Source organism: Dinoponera quadriceps, unplaced genomic scaffold (genome assembly GCF_001313825.1).
Source record: "Dinoponera quadriceps isolate SergipeBrazil2010 unplaced genomic scaffold, ASM131382v1 scaffold4009, whole genome shotgun sequence".
Lineage (NCBI taxonomy): Eukaryota > Metazoa > Arthropoda > Insecta > Hymenoptera > Formicidae > Dinoponera > Dinoponera quadriceps.
The window spans coordinates 297,188-312,865 of NW_014557992.1; the positions used below are offsets into that span (position 1 = coordinate 297,188).

At 50.4% G+C, this 15,678-nt stretch overlaps 1 protein-coding gene across 7 annotated transcripts in view; it reads left to right on the plus strand.

The window, feature by feature from the left end:
• Positions 1 to 15,102, plus strand: part of LOC106749592 (nucleolar protein 4-like) — a 76,419-nt gene extending 61,317 nt beyond the window's left edge. For 6 of the 7 annotated variants that reach the window (XM_014629228.1, XM_014629229.1, XM_014629235.1 and 3 more), the window contains 6 exons: positions 3,189 to 3,517; positions 4,667 to 4,870; positions 5,511 to 5,657; positions 10,911 to 11,128; positions 11,712 to 11,902; positions 12,319 to 15,102. In XM_014629228.1, the coding sequence (XP_014484714.1) occupies positions 3,189 to 3,517; positions 4,667 to 4,870; positions 5,511 to 5,657; positions 10,911 to 11,128; positions 11,712 to 11,902; positions 12,319 to 12,485 (1,256 nt within the window). In that variant the 3' untranslated portion in view covers positions 12,486 to 15,102. The remainder of the gene's footprint in view (positions 1 to 3,188; positions 3,518 to 4,666; positions 4,871 to 5,510; positions 5,658 to 10,910; positions 11,129 to 11,711; positions 11,903 to 12,318) is intronic. The other variant, XM_014629230.1, reaches the window with a different exon arrangement.
• Positions 15,103 to 15,678: the final 576 nt, after the last annotated feature.

The window sequence follows — 15,678 nt, forward strand, 5'->3', positions numbered from 1 at the left end:
CTCCTCCGACTACTCTCCAACGATACTACGCGCTCGCCGCAGGCCGGGAACCCTCTCTCGGTGTGCGCGCAATGCTGGTACCCTCCTAGAGAGCGAGCGGGCACAGAGAGGGAGAAAGAGAGAAAGAACGTTACGAACACACACGCGCGCACACGCACGCACTTTTTTCTTGCCGTGTGCGTGTGAGAACCGAAGTGCAGCAACCTCCGGGGCCGAGTGGAAACGCCGAGTGGAGAGAAGAGGAGAGAGAGAGAGAGAGGGGCAAAGAGGGAGAGGCACAGAGAAGGGAGGAAAGAAGAAACGCACGATGCAGCACCGCCAGCACGCCTCCTGGACGAGGGTCCAATTTCCTGGGTCGTCCGCTCGCGCATTCAGTTATACTGGTTCTACCGGAATCCTCGTAGAAAGATGCGTCGCAATCGCGGTCTAAAGAACACGCCGGTGGAATCAGGATCTCTGATGCCGCCGCGCCCCGGATAGACTTCCCGCGCGCGTCTTCTCGCGGAGAGAAGTTGAAGACGCCCGGCGGAAAGTTGCGCCGCGACGATGCAAACGTTCCGAGACGAGAGCTGCCTTCGCGTCCGCGCTCGTTCGTTCGCGAAGCGGCGTCTCGAAAACTACGAGCACGGAAGAATTCGATTCCAGGTTGCAGATTACTTCGCGCCCGGCCGAGCGAGGTGGAGAGTAAGACGAGGAGGGGGTGTAGAAGGGGGGGGATGTAAGATCGCGAGCTCGGTTGCTTGATGAGCTACGTCATCGTGCAAACAAACGCGCCTCGCGATCCATCCGTCTGTCCTTTCATTCGTCCGCCCGTCCGTTCCGTGGATCTTCTGCATCGCGTTATCCGTCTATCCTTCTCTTTCACTCTCCTTCTTTCTCTCCTTCTCTTTCTCGAATAACTTCATTTAAACATTCGTAATGAGCACGGTAAGGAATAACATTCCGGTCATTATAAATGGAAAATGGGTTATCCGACCGACCGTGGACTATATCGAGGGGAGAAGGGGGGAGGGGGGTAACTGGATTTTCCCTTTTAACGTGGATACACCACTCGCGTATTATTCGGGGTTCCTGGTCTGGAAACAGGTCGGAGGGCCGTATGACGGCGCTGCGAATCGGGAAGGTAATTCGAGTAGCGTGTAACGAAATTAAGACACGAGGCCGCTTTCTACGGACGTCACGCCGCGACATCTTGACGCTATCGATCGCGCGAGCGAGCGATCGTACGCGAAACCGGCAGTTCGCTCGCTGAGGCCGTCCCTTCTTTTGATCGGAGACCGAACGAGAGCCCCGGGTGGAAGAGGGTCCGCGAGGTTCTCGTAGCCTCTTTACGATCGCCCCGCGGCACTCCCTGAGCGGTGATCCGCTCCTCCTCCTCTCTACGTTACGCCGATGCCTCTCCCGCCGATGCCGCCGCGACTCGTCCTCGTCGACATCCTCGTATAAAAGCACCTTTACCGTACGTTCTCTTCTGGGATCGTGACGGTAGAAGAGCGCGCCGCCTTTTAACACCTCGCGCGCGCACGCCATCGAGCTTATTACGGGTTTCGAGAACGGGTTGCCGTTATTATTGTACAGAAAGAGAGAGAGAGAGAGGAGGGGGAACAGGGTTTACGGGACGAGCGGCCGAACAACGCTCCAATCTCCCTGTCATCGGCGCGATTGACATGCTAAATTTCGCTGTGCCCTCCGAGGAGAGAGCGAGAAGGATAGAGAGAGGGGGGCGGGGGGGGGGAGGAGGTCCGTACACAGCGCGAATCTCTCTTTCTCTCCATTTCTCGAGCTCGAAAATTTGAGTCACGAGCGAGAAACGCTGAGTCGGTATAAATGTTATTTCTCCGACGGCTCTCGCGAGGATTTTGAGAGCGGCAAAATTAATTCCGAGTGCTCCGCAGCGCGGCTCGAATAACGGAATATCGTATCGGTGTGGGTTAAAGAGAGAAAGAGAGAGAGAGAGAGGGGCGAAGTGGAGAGTGAGAAATCAAGGTTACAAAATTCTATGAAACAGGCGTGGACGTTTGTCGTATCGACGTAGCTGCGCGTTCATATCGCGGAACGGAGGCCGCGCGAAACGGGCGAAGCGCGGCGCATGCTCGCCGAGCGAAATCGTCCCGGCGAAGAGCGCGCGCGAACTTAATTAATTGACACTCCGCGCGCGCGCGCGCGCGCGATTCTCCGGCGAGATCCGCCAGGACTCCTCCTCCTCGTATTTATCTTCGTCTTGACTTTATGCAATCGACTTCATTCATTGGACATGCAACTTGCATCGAGACCGTCATTCGACGGCCGAAATATCGCGAAAAAGTCCCACCGTCCTTTTGGTAACCGCGACGTTTTGCTTTCGCCGACCGAGTTTACGTCGACCAGACGAAACTTCCAACTCCCGATATTGGTGATAGACGCGAGCATGAAGCCAGCAGGGGCTCGTGGCTTAGCGAAACGCTATCTCCACCGGTCGATCATCCCTAATCAGCGTCGTCACGCGACCGCCGGACAACGACGACGACGACGATGAAGGTGTATACAGCGTGTTTATTGTTATTATATTTGCGGGATAAATACCACCCACGTGCCTCTCTCTCTCTCCCCCTCCCCAAGTTTCTTTCACCGCTAAGCTAGTGTATCTAGCCGGCCGCACATGACCGGCTCTTCGCCTGACCGTGGCGTGGGAAAGAAAAAAAGTGTTCCCTTCTTCTGTCCCGACCTGAACGTTCTCTATTCACAAATCGAAACGGCGCGATCCAATCGTCGCGCTTAACGCCGGCTATTCAACGGGAGCGTTATTTTCCCTACCGGCGTTCCCGGCGCAACACGATACCCTTCCCTCCCCCCCTCGTCCCGCCCGCTCGCCGGATAATTAACGATCGCGAATCGCGAATGCAAGGTGTTCCCATCGCCGGACTTGCGCTGTCAATTAGCAGTTAATTATTACGTACAAAAAAAAGAGGATAATCACGAGTGATATCGATCGATAGCTTACAGTCGATGGCCGACAGCGTTAATTTCGACAAATGTGATATTTGCGAGAAATAATATAATTATTGCCGTCACTGTTAATACGGGTTATTTATTAGTTGCGTAATCGATACACGCTTTACGAGTGGTCGATGCGACGACCCGCGGAAAGCCCGGATTCGGAGCGTCGGAGCACGCGAAATTCAACTCACCCGAGATGTTCGCTCTTGTAGATTCCAGGAACGGTTCCGCGGAATTGGTAGACATGCCGGCTGGGACAGTACCGAATCTGAGCGCTGTCGCGGGTGTCGGTACCGAGGAAATGGCATCCTTGTGGTACGCTATGGGTTTTAAGAAGACACCACCGCCGGCCTCGTCGGCGACGCCCTCAAGATCGGATCGTGACCGAGAGTCCAGTCCACCCGGCGGCGAGGGGACGGGAAGCGCTCACGACGAGACCAGTAGTAGCGGCAACAAGGAGGACGAGGACGATGACGACGAGGATGCGGACGAGAGGCTGGACCCGAGACACCATGACCCGGAACGCCTCAAGGCATTTAACGTGAGTACACCTGGTGCGCAACGCGGCGGACTGTCTCGCGAAAGTCGCGTCCGCGAATCTCGCTTCGGCCAGCCGGAGTTAAGAAGGGGATTGATTGCTTGATTATTTCAAATTTATTGTTGGCCCATTGGAGACCTGTAATTATTTCACCAACGTGTCTAGTTGAAAGATCAAACTGTTTTGTAAAAATTTCATACTTATATCAATGTCATACTTATTTTCACTGAAGGTCATAAGTACGAATGAAAACACAAAGCGAGAAATAAAGAAGGGACAAAAAATGAAGAAGGAAAAAAATAAAAAAAGATAGGAAAGATAGAAGGGACGTCTCACAAGTTGTGACGCTGGTCGGTCCAATGGGTTAAGAAACGATGAAATATTACTTGGTTAAAAAGGGGGGGGGGAGGGAGGGGAGAAGAGGAAGATAGCCGTTTTCCGCGCGCGGAAAAACCTCGAACGATAGTTACATCGCCGTCCTCGTCCGTCGATCCGCGTTGACAACAGGTAGACAACGGCGCTCGTAACCGAATTACGAGCCGCGCGGTTGCATATCCAACCGGTCGCTTTATGCAACCGCCGATCGCGCTGAAGAAAAGCGTCGTTCGCGCGTCAGAACGGGGAAAGGATCGCGCGAGGGACGGAAGAGAACGGCGCCATCGCCGAGCTCCACAGCTCGGGTGCAGAAGTTAAGGCCGTCGTCGTCGGCGCGGCAGGCTTTACCGAAAAACCCTAATTATCGTAAAGTTTTATGAGAGCGCGTGGTGCACCCGAGTGGCGGCTCGGCGTGGAGGAACGGCGCATGCCGTTTCTCTCTTTCTCTCTCTCTCTCTCTCGGTTTTTCCCCCCTCGTTTTCTCCCACGACCGCTCGTATATCTCTCTTTTTCCTCTCCTCCCGCCGCCCCTTCCCGCCCGGCCGTTTTCCTCGTGAAAACCGAGAACGAGCGTCGCGAGCGCGCGGTCGTAGTTCCGCGGCGGCTGGCGCGTCCCGGCCGAGCTTCTTAATTAATTACAATTAGTTTAATAGAGCCCCGGTGTTGCGCCCCACCGCCGCTAAATTCTTAATTCCTCGAGCGGTTAGCGGACTCGCGTACGACTCCCGCTTAATTCACTCTCGCCATAACGCGGCCGTTCTGCGTGTCCCGTGGCAGATGTTCGTGAGGCTGTTCGTCGACGAGAACCTGGATCGCATCGTGCCAATATCGAAGCAGCCGAAGGAGAAGATACAGGCGATCATCGATAGTTGCACGAGGCAGTTTCCCGAATTCGCCGAAAGGGCGAGGAAGAGGATCCGAACGTACCTGAAGAGCTGTCGGAGGAACAAGCGCGGAAGGGAGGGCGCCCCTTGGGATGCCGTAAGTTCACTGCCGCGTTCCTTGCGAACAGATTTTTTCAACATAATCATGGAAAACAAGGAAGTACAAACTTTCCTCGCGCCGTCTCGAACCGACACTCGGAGTCCTACGTCAAGTTTATTTGGTTCTATATTAAGAGTCTTCCTTCAAGTGGGAAAAACGGAAATAATTCGCCATTTGTAGCGTGAAGGCACTAATAGAGCTCCTTTGACGCCGCAAAAGGGAATTTCGACCACCCGGTGCGAAATTGTCAAGTCCGCATTAAGTCTTCAAGTGGAGAAAACAAAAAGAACTTTCTATTTGTAGGGAGCACAATGGAAAACTTGACGAAGACTTAATGTAGAACCAAGTAGATTTTTATTGAAAATTAACATTTCGTCTCGGGGTGCCGCTCTCGCGTGTGCACGCGCGAGTATCCGATCCCTTAATAATGAAACTGTCTCGCGAGTGGGATCGTTTGAAAAATTAACTTTTCCCTTCGGATCTTCGCGGTCTTTTCGTCGATTTAGGGTTCGCACGTGTCGAGCTTTTCGCGCTCGTGCAAGCTCCTCTCTCAGGGGCGTTCTCGCGGCGTGAGTCAAACGCGGCGGCATGCGCGACAACGAGCGCGTGACGTTGCTACTAAGCGTTTCTTTTTCAGGCAAGACCCACGCCGGCGCATTTAACGTCGGCACAGGCGGAGCAGATCTTGGCGTTTGCTTGTGAAAACGAAAGCGAGAACGCTAAGCGTATGAGACTCGGCCTCGAACCAGTGTCGCAACCAATGCCCACTTTACCGGCAGCAACAGTAAGTAGAATTAGAATAATACAAACAGCGATCAATCATCTTAATAATTAACATTATTGAAAGAAGGAGTATCAGAGCGGGAGCCCGAGTAGCGAGCGTTGGCGGAGCGAGCTCTCCCCCTGCAAGCGAAAGGCCTCGGGCTCACAGCAATCTTGTACTTCTGATGTACACCAAGGGACATTGAAGACCCAAAAAGACCTATCCGATTGAGCCCCAAGTTACAGAACACATTTCTCCTATTCTCAGTATATGATCTCAGCGATACATTTGAACCATTCTGTATAAATCCATGGTTATTCCGCCAATTAATTAGGATCACTTGATCTTTTGAGTCTTCTCTCTTTCTCTCTCTCTCTGTTTACCAAGTTTCAGTCCAATCCGATACGTTCTTCTGAGTGGGATATTTTCAATGCCCCTTGACGTATTTGTTCCCCAACTCTCACACTGGTTCTATCACAAAAGTTTCATCACAAAAACGAATTCATATATTGTCCATACATCAGCCATGCACTCACATCAGACGTGTACTCTCCCCATATTAATACCATCATCATTGTAATTATGTTTATTTCTCTGGTTACTTATTTCCTTGACTAAGTATATACTTCTTCTAGGTAAATAACGTTAATATATGTAATGTGTTTAACGCGAATTTCAATGTAATACCTAAAAAACTATTTGTCTCCGCGACTCGCAAATGCAAGAGACGTGGTAATGTTGGTCATAAGTCCATACCGGCATATTGGATTCAACGTAAATCATCGATGAAGGTAAGTATATCTCTTATACACGCACAAATCGACAAAGATTACTATACGTGCCTCCATACATATGTTTCTCCGGTTTATTATCGACAAGAGAAAAATTTTACAGTAAAAATTACGAAAAAATCTATCCGAGAAACATATCGATGTTCGGCCTTAACTTTTTTTTTTTTATTACGTTTTCTGGCAAAATTTCCCGTTTCTTAAAAATAAATCGACACTATCTTCGCACGGCTGGAAAATATGATCAAATCGGAAGGAACGTGTACATAAAAAGTAGTTAAGTAGTTAGAAGTAGAATATTTTCTCGATGTAATGAATCTCTCTGTGTATGGAACATACGATTAACATGAGAAACAACACATTTTTACATCTTCGAACGATCCTGTACTTGAGATGTTTACGGGGAAACTACTCAGGAACAACCGGACCATTTCGTGATGACGACTCGTGAACGTTATTCACGATGTTTCGAGTGAATTACGAACTGGGAATATCAGGTAAAATGGGCTTAGATTACACTTACGCAAAATCTCGTGAGTAATATCGGGAAGGAAATAGATCGAACACTTGACTGCGATAACGAAAGCCAACGGAGTACGCGTGTCCGCCCCAAGAAAATACGTGATGTGTATTGTGTAAAGAAAAAATATATATAGTATATTAATATCTCTGGCCAGGTGAATAAGTCGGTAGCCTCTCGACAAACATTAACGATGCCGGTGTCGCAATTTCGCCGGCATCGAAAGAGTTATCAAAGATAATGTATCACACATTAGGCGCGTATGTACGCACGCACGCACATTCACGAAGTGACTCGACTATACTCGTGTTCGATCTTTCCAACCCAGGTGGAAAGGTAAGTCATCTGCCCTCCTGCACAGTGTTCCCGCACTCTGCGCAACGACCCCCAAGTCTGCACTGTTACTCTCGAAATTTCCTAGAGTGAAACCTCACCCGAAAAAGTAGAGTGGCAGCCGAGTCGCTCGGATTAGAGTGACTTTTCACTTGTCATAGAGGCTGTATTTCCGAAATTTACCGGCAGTCTCGATCGTCGAGTAAATATTTTCACTCGAAACTGAAGAATGAATTTGAACATGTTCCACCGTCATGGTCACAAATTCACTCCGATCGCTTCGAGCGAAAATACTGCCACTTCTCACTTGTTCCGAATGAGATTCCACTCCAAGAAATTTAAAGAGTAAGATCTCGTACGCCGAAGATGAAAAGTCTGATGTTGGTGCAAGTGCTTTAACCGTTTGCGGTCCCGTGAAGAGAGTTTACATCGACATTGCGCTTTTTTCTAATCGATTCCATAAAGTAACTTTTTACTCATCAATAATACGCTCAATATAGATATATTATTACGTATACATGGTGTTGCATTAATTAAATATTGAAGCAATATCAGTTGGATAAAGGAATTTCTTTGAGTTAGCTGATACAAAACGTTGGAAACTATTTGGACCGTAAAAGTTAAATCCACGGAAATATTTGTCCCTTTGTATATATTAATAACAATAATAATAATAACAATGACAATAATAATATAACACATACATATAAAATATATAATACTAATATATTATTTCTATACTTATCTGTATACTAATAACAATACTATACGTATGTGAATACTAATAACAATACTATACGTATGTGAATACTAATAATAATACTATATATATTATATTTATATTCCTTCCTATCTCCGGAAGGATCGTGCATCAGAGGGAAAACGGCTCAATTGAACGTGTAACAAATTAGACCGCGAGACGGGCGGAGCGGGGAAAATTTTTATTCGCGAGAGCGCAGGCGCGTGAGATCTCGCGTGAAAATTTGAGGAGCTCCTGCGCAACGCCCGGCGGCGAGACGTATATATGTGCATACGTGAACGGAGAGCTAGGATTGATATAGGTACCGCGAGAGAGACCGGTGATAACCCGCGGGTCGCGCACCTCTCCCACTCTGATGCAAGCGGCGCGCATACAGATCGCGGAGGGCCGCCGCGGTCGGCTCGTGAAAACGGCGGTGCGGATCGGAAGAGAGACGGAAGATATACCCGGGAGAAAATGCGGCGTAAAAGCTAGGGAGCGCGCGAGTCACCGCCTCGGCGCTTTCACGTGCCGAAGGAGAGACACGCCGATCGCGCGACGTCGTGCGTCCGCGTGTCTCGCGATGCGTTGCGTCAACGACGCGCGAGCGCACTGCCAGTTTTGAATACCGCGACTCTCGGGGGTCACGTCGCTTTCGCGAACGTCGAATCGGCCGATCGACCGACTCTCTCTGTCTCTCTTGCGAGGGACGCACGCCGGTTCGTTCTCGCGGGAAAAAAGGGAGAGAGAGATGAAGAATCCGCTCTCGCGCGTATTGACGTCACGCCTAATCTCGCGGAATGAAAACACCGGCCGACGACGTACGCTTCCACCACGTTCCGCGATCGTCCGATCGACTTAATATTCGTCACCTATTGTATCGCGCCCAGGGTTCGTTGACCCCCTCCCCACCCCTAATAAGACAGAGCGGCGAGCGATCGCTTTCGTTATTTCGAGCGGGCAAGGTGCAGCCATCCAATTCCGCACAATGCAGGCGCGGGTGCTCGCCTAATCCTCTTCTGACCGCCGTCGACCCCGCTCCGCTTCTTCCCCGATCCTCCCCGCNCGGTCTCCCGTCGCCGGCCCGACTTATCTACTTTGAAAATCCCTGCCTGAGAGAAGGAGACGGAGAAACAGACAGAGAGAGACCCGATAACCTCTCCGGCGACCTAAACCTAACCCATTAAGGAGGAGACCTCTCCTCACTCTCTCTCTCTCATGCACGTCGAGGTTCGTGCGCGGCGGACGCGGCTATCTGCTCTCTTCGTGGCCACCTATATAATTGACGTCAACGCACACTGCTGGCCTTTCATAAAAACACCTCCCTACATCCGTTCTCCGTCGCTCGAAGATTTCATTCCTCCGTGCTCTCGCCGGGCTCTCCTCCCGCGGACCCCCGGCTCTCCTTCTCGCTCTCTTCTTATCCTCCTCCTCCTCCTCCGCCTTCCAACCCTCCGTGTGCGTCTCACTCGATCCTCTCCTTCGTCGAGCAAGTCATCCGTTTCTGTGGTGGAAACGCACATCACCACCTCTTGACTCGCTAGCCTCGTGGTCCTCTTCTCCCTCCCTCCCCGTCCTCTTCTCATCACCGACCGTTCCTCCACCTCCTCCCCTCCCACCTCTCCCCCTACACTTCCTCCCTTTCCACGAATTAATTTCCTCCCGCGAGCTTACTCACGCTTCGTCGTTTCGTCCCGGCGCATTCGAACGTTCCTCTCTTCTCGTTCCTGGCGTTCCTCCCTCGTGTCAACCCGCTTTTTCCTCGTTCCCTCCCCCCCCCACCTCCTCCTCCTACGCCGCCGCCAATCGAGAGAGAAGCGTCTTCGCTTCTCCGGAGCGCGCTCGAGTAAACGCGGACGTTATTGTTATCGTATCGATGCGTCGCCGGTAGGCAGGGTGGGGCGCGAACGTTGAAGTGGAAGAAGAAGATCGGGAGAAGAAACAGAAGAGGAAGTCGAAGTGAAGAAACTCCCGGCGCGCTTTGTTCCGCTCGGTCGCTCGCGGCGACGGCTTGGGTGAACACGATCGCGCCCGATGATCGGGATCGTGTTGATAACGAGATCGAGGATAGACGATATGATAGAGGCTGGATCAGCTCGCGTCGGGACGATCATCCACGGGCCGGGCCGATGATCGATAGTTCGCAAGGTGATCGATAGTGCCGGGTTGCTGTTTGCTGTTGTTCGGTGACACGTGCCTCCGGGAACACCGCCTGGGCTACCGTCCGCGTATCAATCATGAGGAAAAAGAATCTACGGGTCGTTCACAAGCAGGTGTACGATCGCGATCAGGTTCAGCAGGTACCGTTTATCGCGCCGATCGCACGCGCGCGCGCTCACGCACGTGCGCGCCTCATCGCTCTCTAACATCCGGACGGGTATAATCGTGGCGCGTCGACTGATCGGCGGCGATAAAGTTAACAGCGTTCTTTAATATCCCACGGGACGCTTTTACCGCGGGATCTAGTTTCTCGATTAGATCGCCGCGCTCCGCGAAATATTTAGCGGGGCCGCAAAGAGCGCGTCTGAAATAATAATAATCGCCCGCGAAATTTCCCCGTTTTCGATCGCCGGCGAAACTGGGTCGCGCGCGACGTTTGAAAAAAAGTGGACCGCCTGATAACCGCTTTCTCGGCGGAGCAGGAATTTCGCGATAATCGGGCGAGGCAATACGATTACGCCGCCGAAAAGGCCGCGTGTCTCTTTCTCGCGCGGGAAGTAAGACGGGAGGGGGGGTATCGCTCAGCGTGCGATTAGTCGCGATGCACGTGTCTCATCGGCCGGATGCGGAGGCAAGGGAAACGGGCGGGAGAGATAGGGATGCACGATCGTTCCGGAGCGCGCACCGTTCGTTCTTCGGCTCGATCTCAACGCCGCCACTTTCTGCGATTGCAGCAAACCGACGTGCGAGCGAACATGGACCATTTCTCGAGCACGACGGTTAAGGCACTTCCGGGCAAGAGGGAGGACACACCGCCGGCATCGCTAACGGCATCCCTCACGCCGCTAACCAGTTTGGCGAGCTTGCCGAGCAGCACCCTCTCCTCCACCCCGCTGTCGCTCGCATCCGCGTCCAAGTTACTCACGCCGACGGACAACAAAGGTCTCATGAGGTCAGTACGATGAACTACTTAGTTACGCAGACGCCGAATGAAATCTGCGTGCTGTTTTCTCATTGGCGACGTGTCGTACCCGGCCGGAGTCCGCGATACGTCGCGCGCTCCTACTCACGATCGTTTCGCAATCCGTGTAGCCGACGACGTCGTCGAGACCGAGCCGACACGAGGCGCAAAAATAAACCCCCTTTCGGAGATCGCGCTCTCCACATACGCTCCCTCCGCGATACTCGTTCTAATATTTTCGTGATCTTCCACCTCTCCTTTCTCTCTTTTTCCTCATCTCAAAGAACAGAAGAGAGCGCTCGTCGTCGAGTTGCGATTGCGATTAACTCAATTCCGACCGGATTCGCCGTGCGTGACCGCCGATTATCGCTATTGGCGCTGAGAGATCCTCGTCGTCGAATCGGACGGGAGAGTCTCAGATAAAAGGCCGGTCAGAGGCCACGGCACAAAAATTCACCGGTCGCCTCGAGAAACGCGTCCTTAACGAAGAGAGAGAGAGAGAGAGAGAGAGATCACTAATCGCGCCAGCGAGTCTTTTATTATCATTAACGCACATCTCATTCTCGCTTTCCAGCCAAACGACGATAGTCAGCTCATCGGCGGTGAATGGTGTCGCCAGCGGCGGTGCGCCGACCGCGATGTACAGACCGAACTTCAGCCAGGCCTTCCAGCGCGCCGGGCCCACAACGGTACCGCCGACCCTCTCCGCCGGGCTGTACCCGACTCAAAGTTTCACATCGGGTCTACTGAGCAACGGTACACCAAGTAATACCTGGTTATTGGTGTCCTTCTAAGTTCGCTTCTTTGCGCTTTCTTATTATTCCGAGGCTGCAACCACCACCGCCTAACCGCCGATTCGCGAGAGCTCGCGCGAACTTTTGCCCCTTTCCTCCGGAAAGAATCTCCCGAGGACCGGGTTTTTCCTTAGTTTCGAATTAGCTCGCCGAAACGAGAAGTCGCGCGCGGCCGAATTCTTCCGAGCCGTCCGCTTTTGCAATTTGTTCTATCCGTTCCGCGATAGTTGTGATGTTCCGGTTCAGCGACGCGACCGACACTCGGTTTTCGATGACGTTTGCACGAGCGAGGAATTCTTTCGCGATTATCGATTATCGGGTGCATGTGATATCGCGGTCATCTGCGATCAGCCGCGATTAACGATGAAAATCTGTTGCGTCCCGCAGGACCCACGGATCTCAGTATGAAGAACACCAAGCCGCTACTGAGTCACAAGCTGAACGCCACGGAGATGACCGCGGTGAAGCAGCTGATCACCGGCTACCGGGAGTCCGCGGCTTTCCTCCTCAGATCGGCCGATGAGTTGGAGCAGTTGTTGCTGCAGCAACCATAGAGCTACATTTACATCGCCGGTACTTCGCAACTGGGCTCGTCGTAGGCACGGCGGCCGAAGGGAGGGGATATCGTGGACGCATACGCACGGCTGTCGTTGATACCGTTGGAGAGGAGGCGACCAGCCGACGATGGACACACCTCGTTATCCAACCGTCGGCAACATGGCTCTCCTCGTGGACTTATCCTTTGCCGCGAAATGCTCGGTCTCAGCAGTCGTGAGCAACTCGAGGATCGAACCAACGATGTCAGATGATGATCGCTATGCCTGATGGCATCGGGTCAAATCCGAGGAGAGTTGTTGCGCTGCTGATCCGAGTCTTTTCAAGCGTTCTCGCCTGCGTCGTAGCGAACTCGCGAGGAGATGTCGTTCCTCGACGAAGAGCCCGCACGAGAAACGCGCACAGAGGCTGACGTCGCTACGAGAGAAAGAGAGAGGGAGAGAGAGAGGGGAGGGGGAGCTAAGGGAGAGAGGGAGGAGACTCGCAGACAGCGGAAGGGCGATACTTTTAACGCGGTTTCTTCTATATTGTTGACATATTTTGGCTAAAGTCGCCAATAAAGTTCCAAGAATATATAATAAATAATTGCGTATTTCATTATCGCGCGTCGTCGCGACGTTTCTAATTCCTAGGCTTAAGGAAACTATTCGACAGGGTGTAAATAAAGAGGAATAACGAGATATTTACTTAATTACTGATAAGCTTAAACCGACGGGTGCGGCGGATGCGCGCGCGCGCACACGCGCAGGTAAGACGAGAGAATACGGAAGCCTCGAGATGAAAAACGTATAATCGTCGTTGTTCGAAAAACGCACGCTGAATATTTTCTAACGAGAGACGCGAGAGAGCCTTCCGCGCTTGCAACTTTTTCCTATTCCGACTCGTAAGCTTCGCGTGAAAGAAAAAAAAGGAAACCGCTCTCGCGGCGCGTTGTCGTGAGTCTAATCCGCAACAGCAGTCCGCGTTGTTTCGGTACGATTGACGAAGAGCCGTTGCGTGTTCTTACGGGATACTAAAATTTCGCTAAAAATCTGTCTGTTGTTATGTACATACTACGTGAATGATATATATATATATATATAAATATATATATAAATATATATATATATATATGATGCAAATATATATACTCCCGCGCGAGAACGTTTGATGTTCCTCGGAGGAGCGTGGTCGAATGAATCGCGCCATTCACCGCGAGAGTGAGCGTAAGCAAAATTTTGAGAAATGGATTTAACGTTTGGGATGGAGGAGACGATACGAAGATATATATATATATATACATATGTATATGCTATAATATATATATATATATATACACACCAGCCAAATTTTGTATGTGGATATTTTCAAAATTTCTCTTTCGCCACTCTCGCAGTGAAGGGCTCGGTTCGAGAAGATTCTACGACAGTCGTACGTGTACATACGAGCAAAGTGCGTTCGCGCACTTAATACACGTGTACATAAAACAAGTAGGTCGCAGGACAAGATGGATTTTTTTAACGGTGAGCCGATTGCGCCACGTCGCGTCTCGCTCGAGGAAATTTCGCAACCAAGGGACTCCTCGTCGCGGAGGAGGTGGAAGAGGTTAATTAATTAATTAATCGATCGATTAATTGATTGATTAGCGACAACTGTGTACAACGCGTTTGTAATGTAGTCAGGCCGGGCTCGTGTCTCGGAGGCGAAGAAGCGTTAGTGAGTCGGGAGTATAATTTCGGGACCATCTTGTCACGATCGGACAATACGTTACAACCGTATTCGTGGTCTCCGGACGCATCATTGTGTTACCAAAGAACACTAATTATTATTATCGGTAATATTATAGGTATAGCGAGTAAGTATCGCGTTCTTTTTTTCAATTTCGTTCTACCTTAGGACAACGCGTGTTTACCTCTCGCGAGGATCGTGAATTTATTTCCCTCGTCAAGCTGATCGTACGAGGATGCATACGAGATCGCGAGAATTCACGCGAAGATTGTGTATATCTGATAGTGCGAGTTCATTTATTATCATACTCTTGTTACTATTATTATTTGACATTACTTTCTACAATACATTATTGAAGTCGTCATTTTTATTAATTATTACATTTTTACCATTATTGTCATCGTCGTCATTATCGTCGAGTTTCTCAGATCGTCAAGTAAAACGAGATAATTGCTACGAATCGATTCCTGCAAATCGGGGGAAGCGAGAAGACGGAGCGAGACACAACTCGTATGCGACCACCTCGCTCCGTCCTCCAACCTCCATTTTCAAAGGAAAGTTTTTGCTCGTTAAGTCTATTCTGTCGTTGTTTTGTACATAGTTTATACACATTGTCGGAGTGCATATATAGATTACGGATATTAAGTTGCTTAAGTAATTAGATGCAAGACGAAAGAGTACGTATAAATATATAAAGTAAATGTAAAATATGTTTATGCGTATGATTGCCGGTTGCTGTCACCGTCGAACTCCGAGTGCAGAACATTCCATTTTTCCAATGGGAGATAAGCGAGCAGAAAAATACATAGGAAAGAAAGACGAACGGGACAAAAAAAGTATAGACAATTTTATTAAAAAGAAAGAGAGAGAGAGAGAGAGAGGGAAAGAGGGAGAACGTACGAGCGAAAGAGAGGGAGAGACTGGTAGAGAGAAAGAAATGAAGCGAGTGAGTGAGAGAGAAAGGGAACGTATGCATGTGTGTAGGTATGCGATCACACGTGAATGTGAACGTGCGCTCATCGGAGACTTTACAGGAGTCACGACTTTTATTGTCACGGCAAACGCGAAAAAAAGTCGTACTTCCTTTTTCCTTTCCCGTTTCTGCGATCGATTTCGCCAATGATAATGTTTTTGCGCTAACTTTAGTGAGAGTATCGAATAAATCTTTGGGCTACTTAAAATTAATTCTTATCTCTTCACTTCACTCTTTTCTTTCTCTTCAAACTCAAAGTACTTTGCAACACACACATATGTACATATATACATACACACGTACATGTACACACATACACACGCGCCGAATACAATTTTTCGCCCCCGTTCCATAATAATCCGCGGACGCGATCTTTAATCGACAAACACACAAATACATACATGTGCAATAGTCTAAATAGCGATACACCGTCGCTCTATCGTGTATTGTCAGTCACGATGACGCTTCTGTATGATGCACGACGTAAATATCCTCAGCTCCCCCCCCCCCCC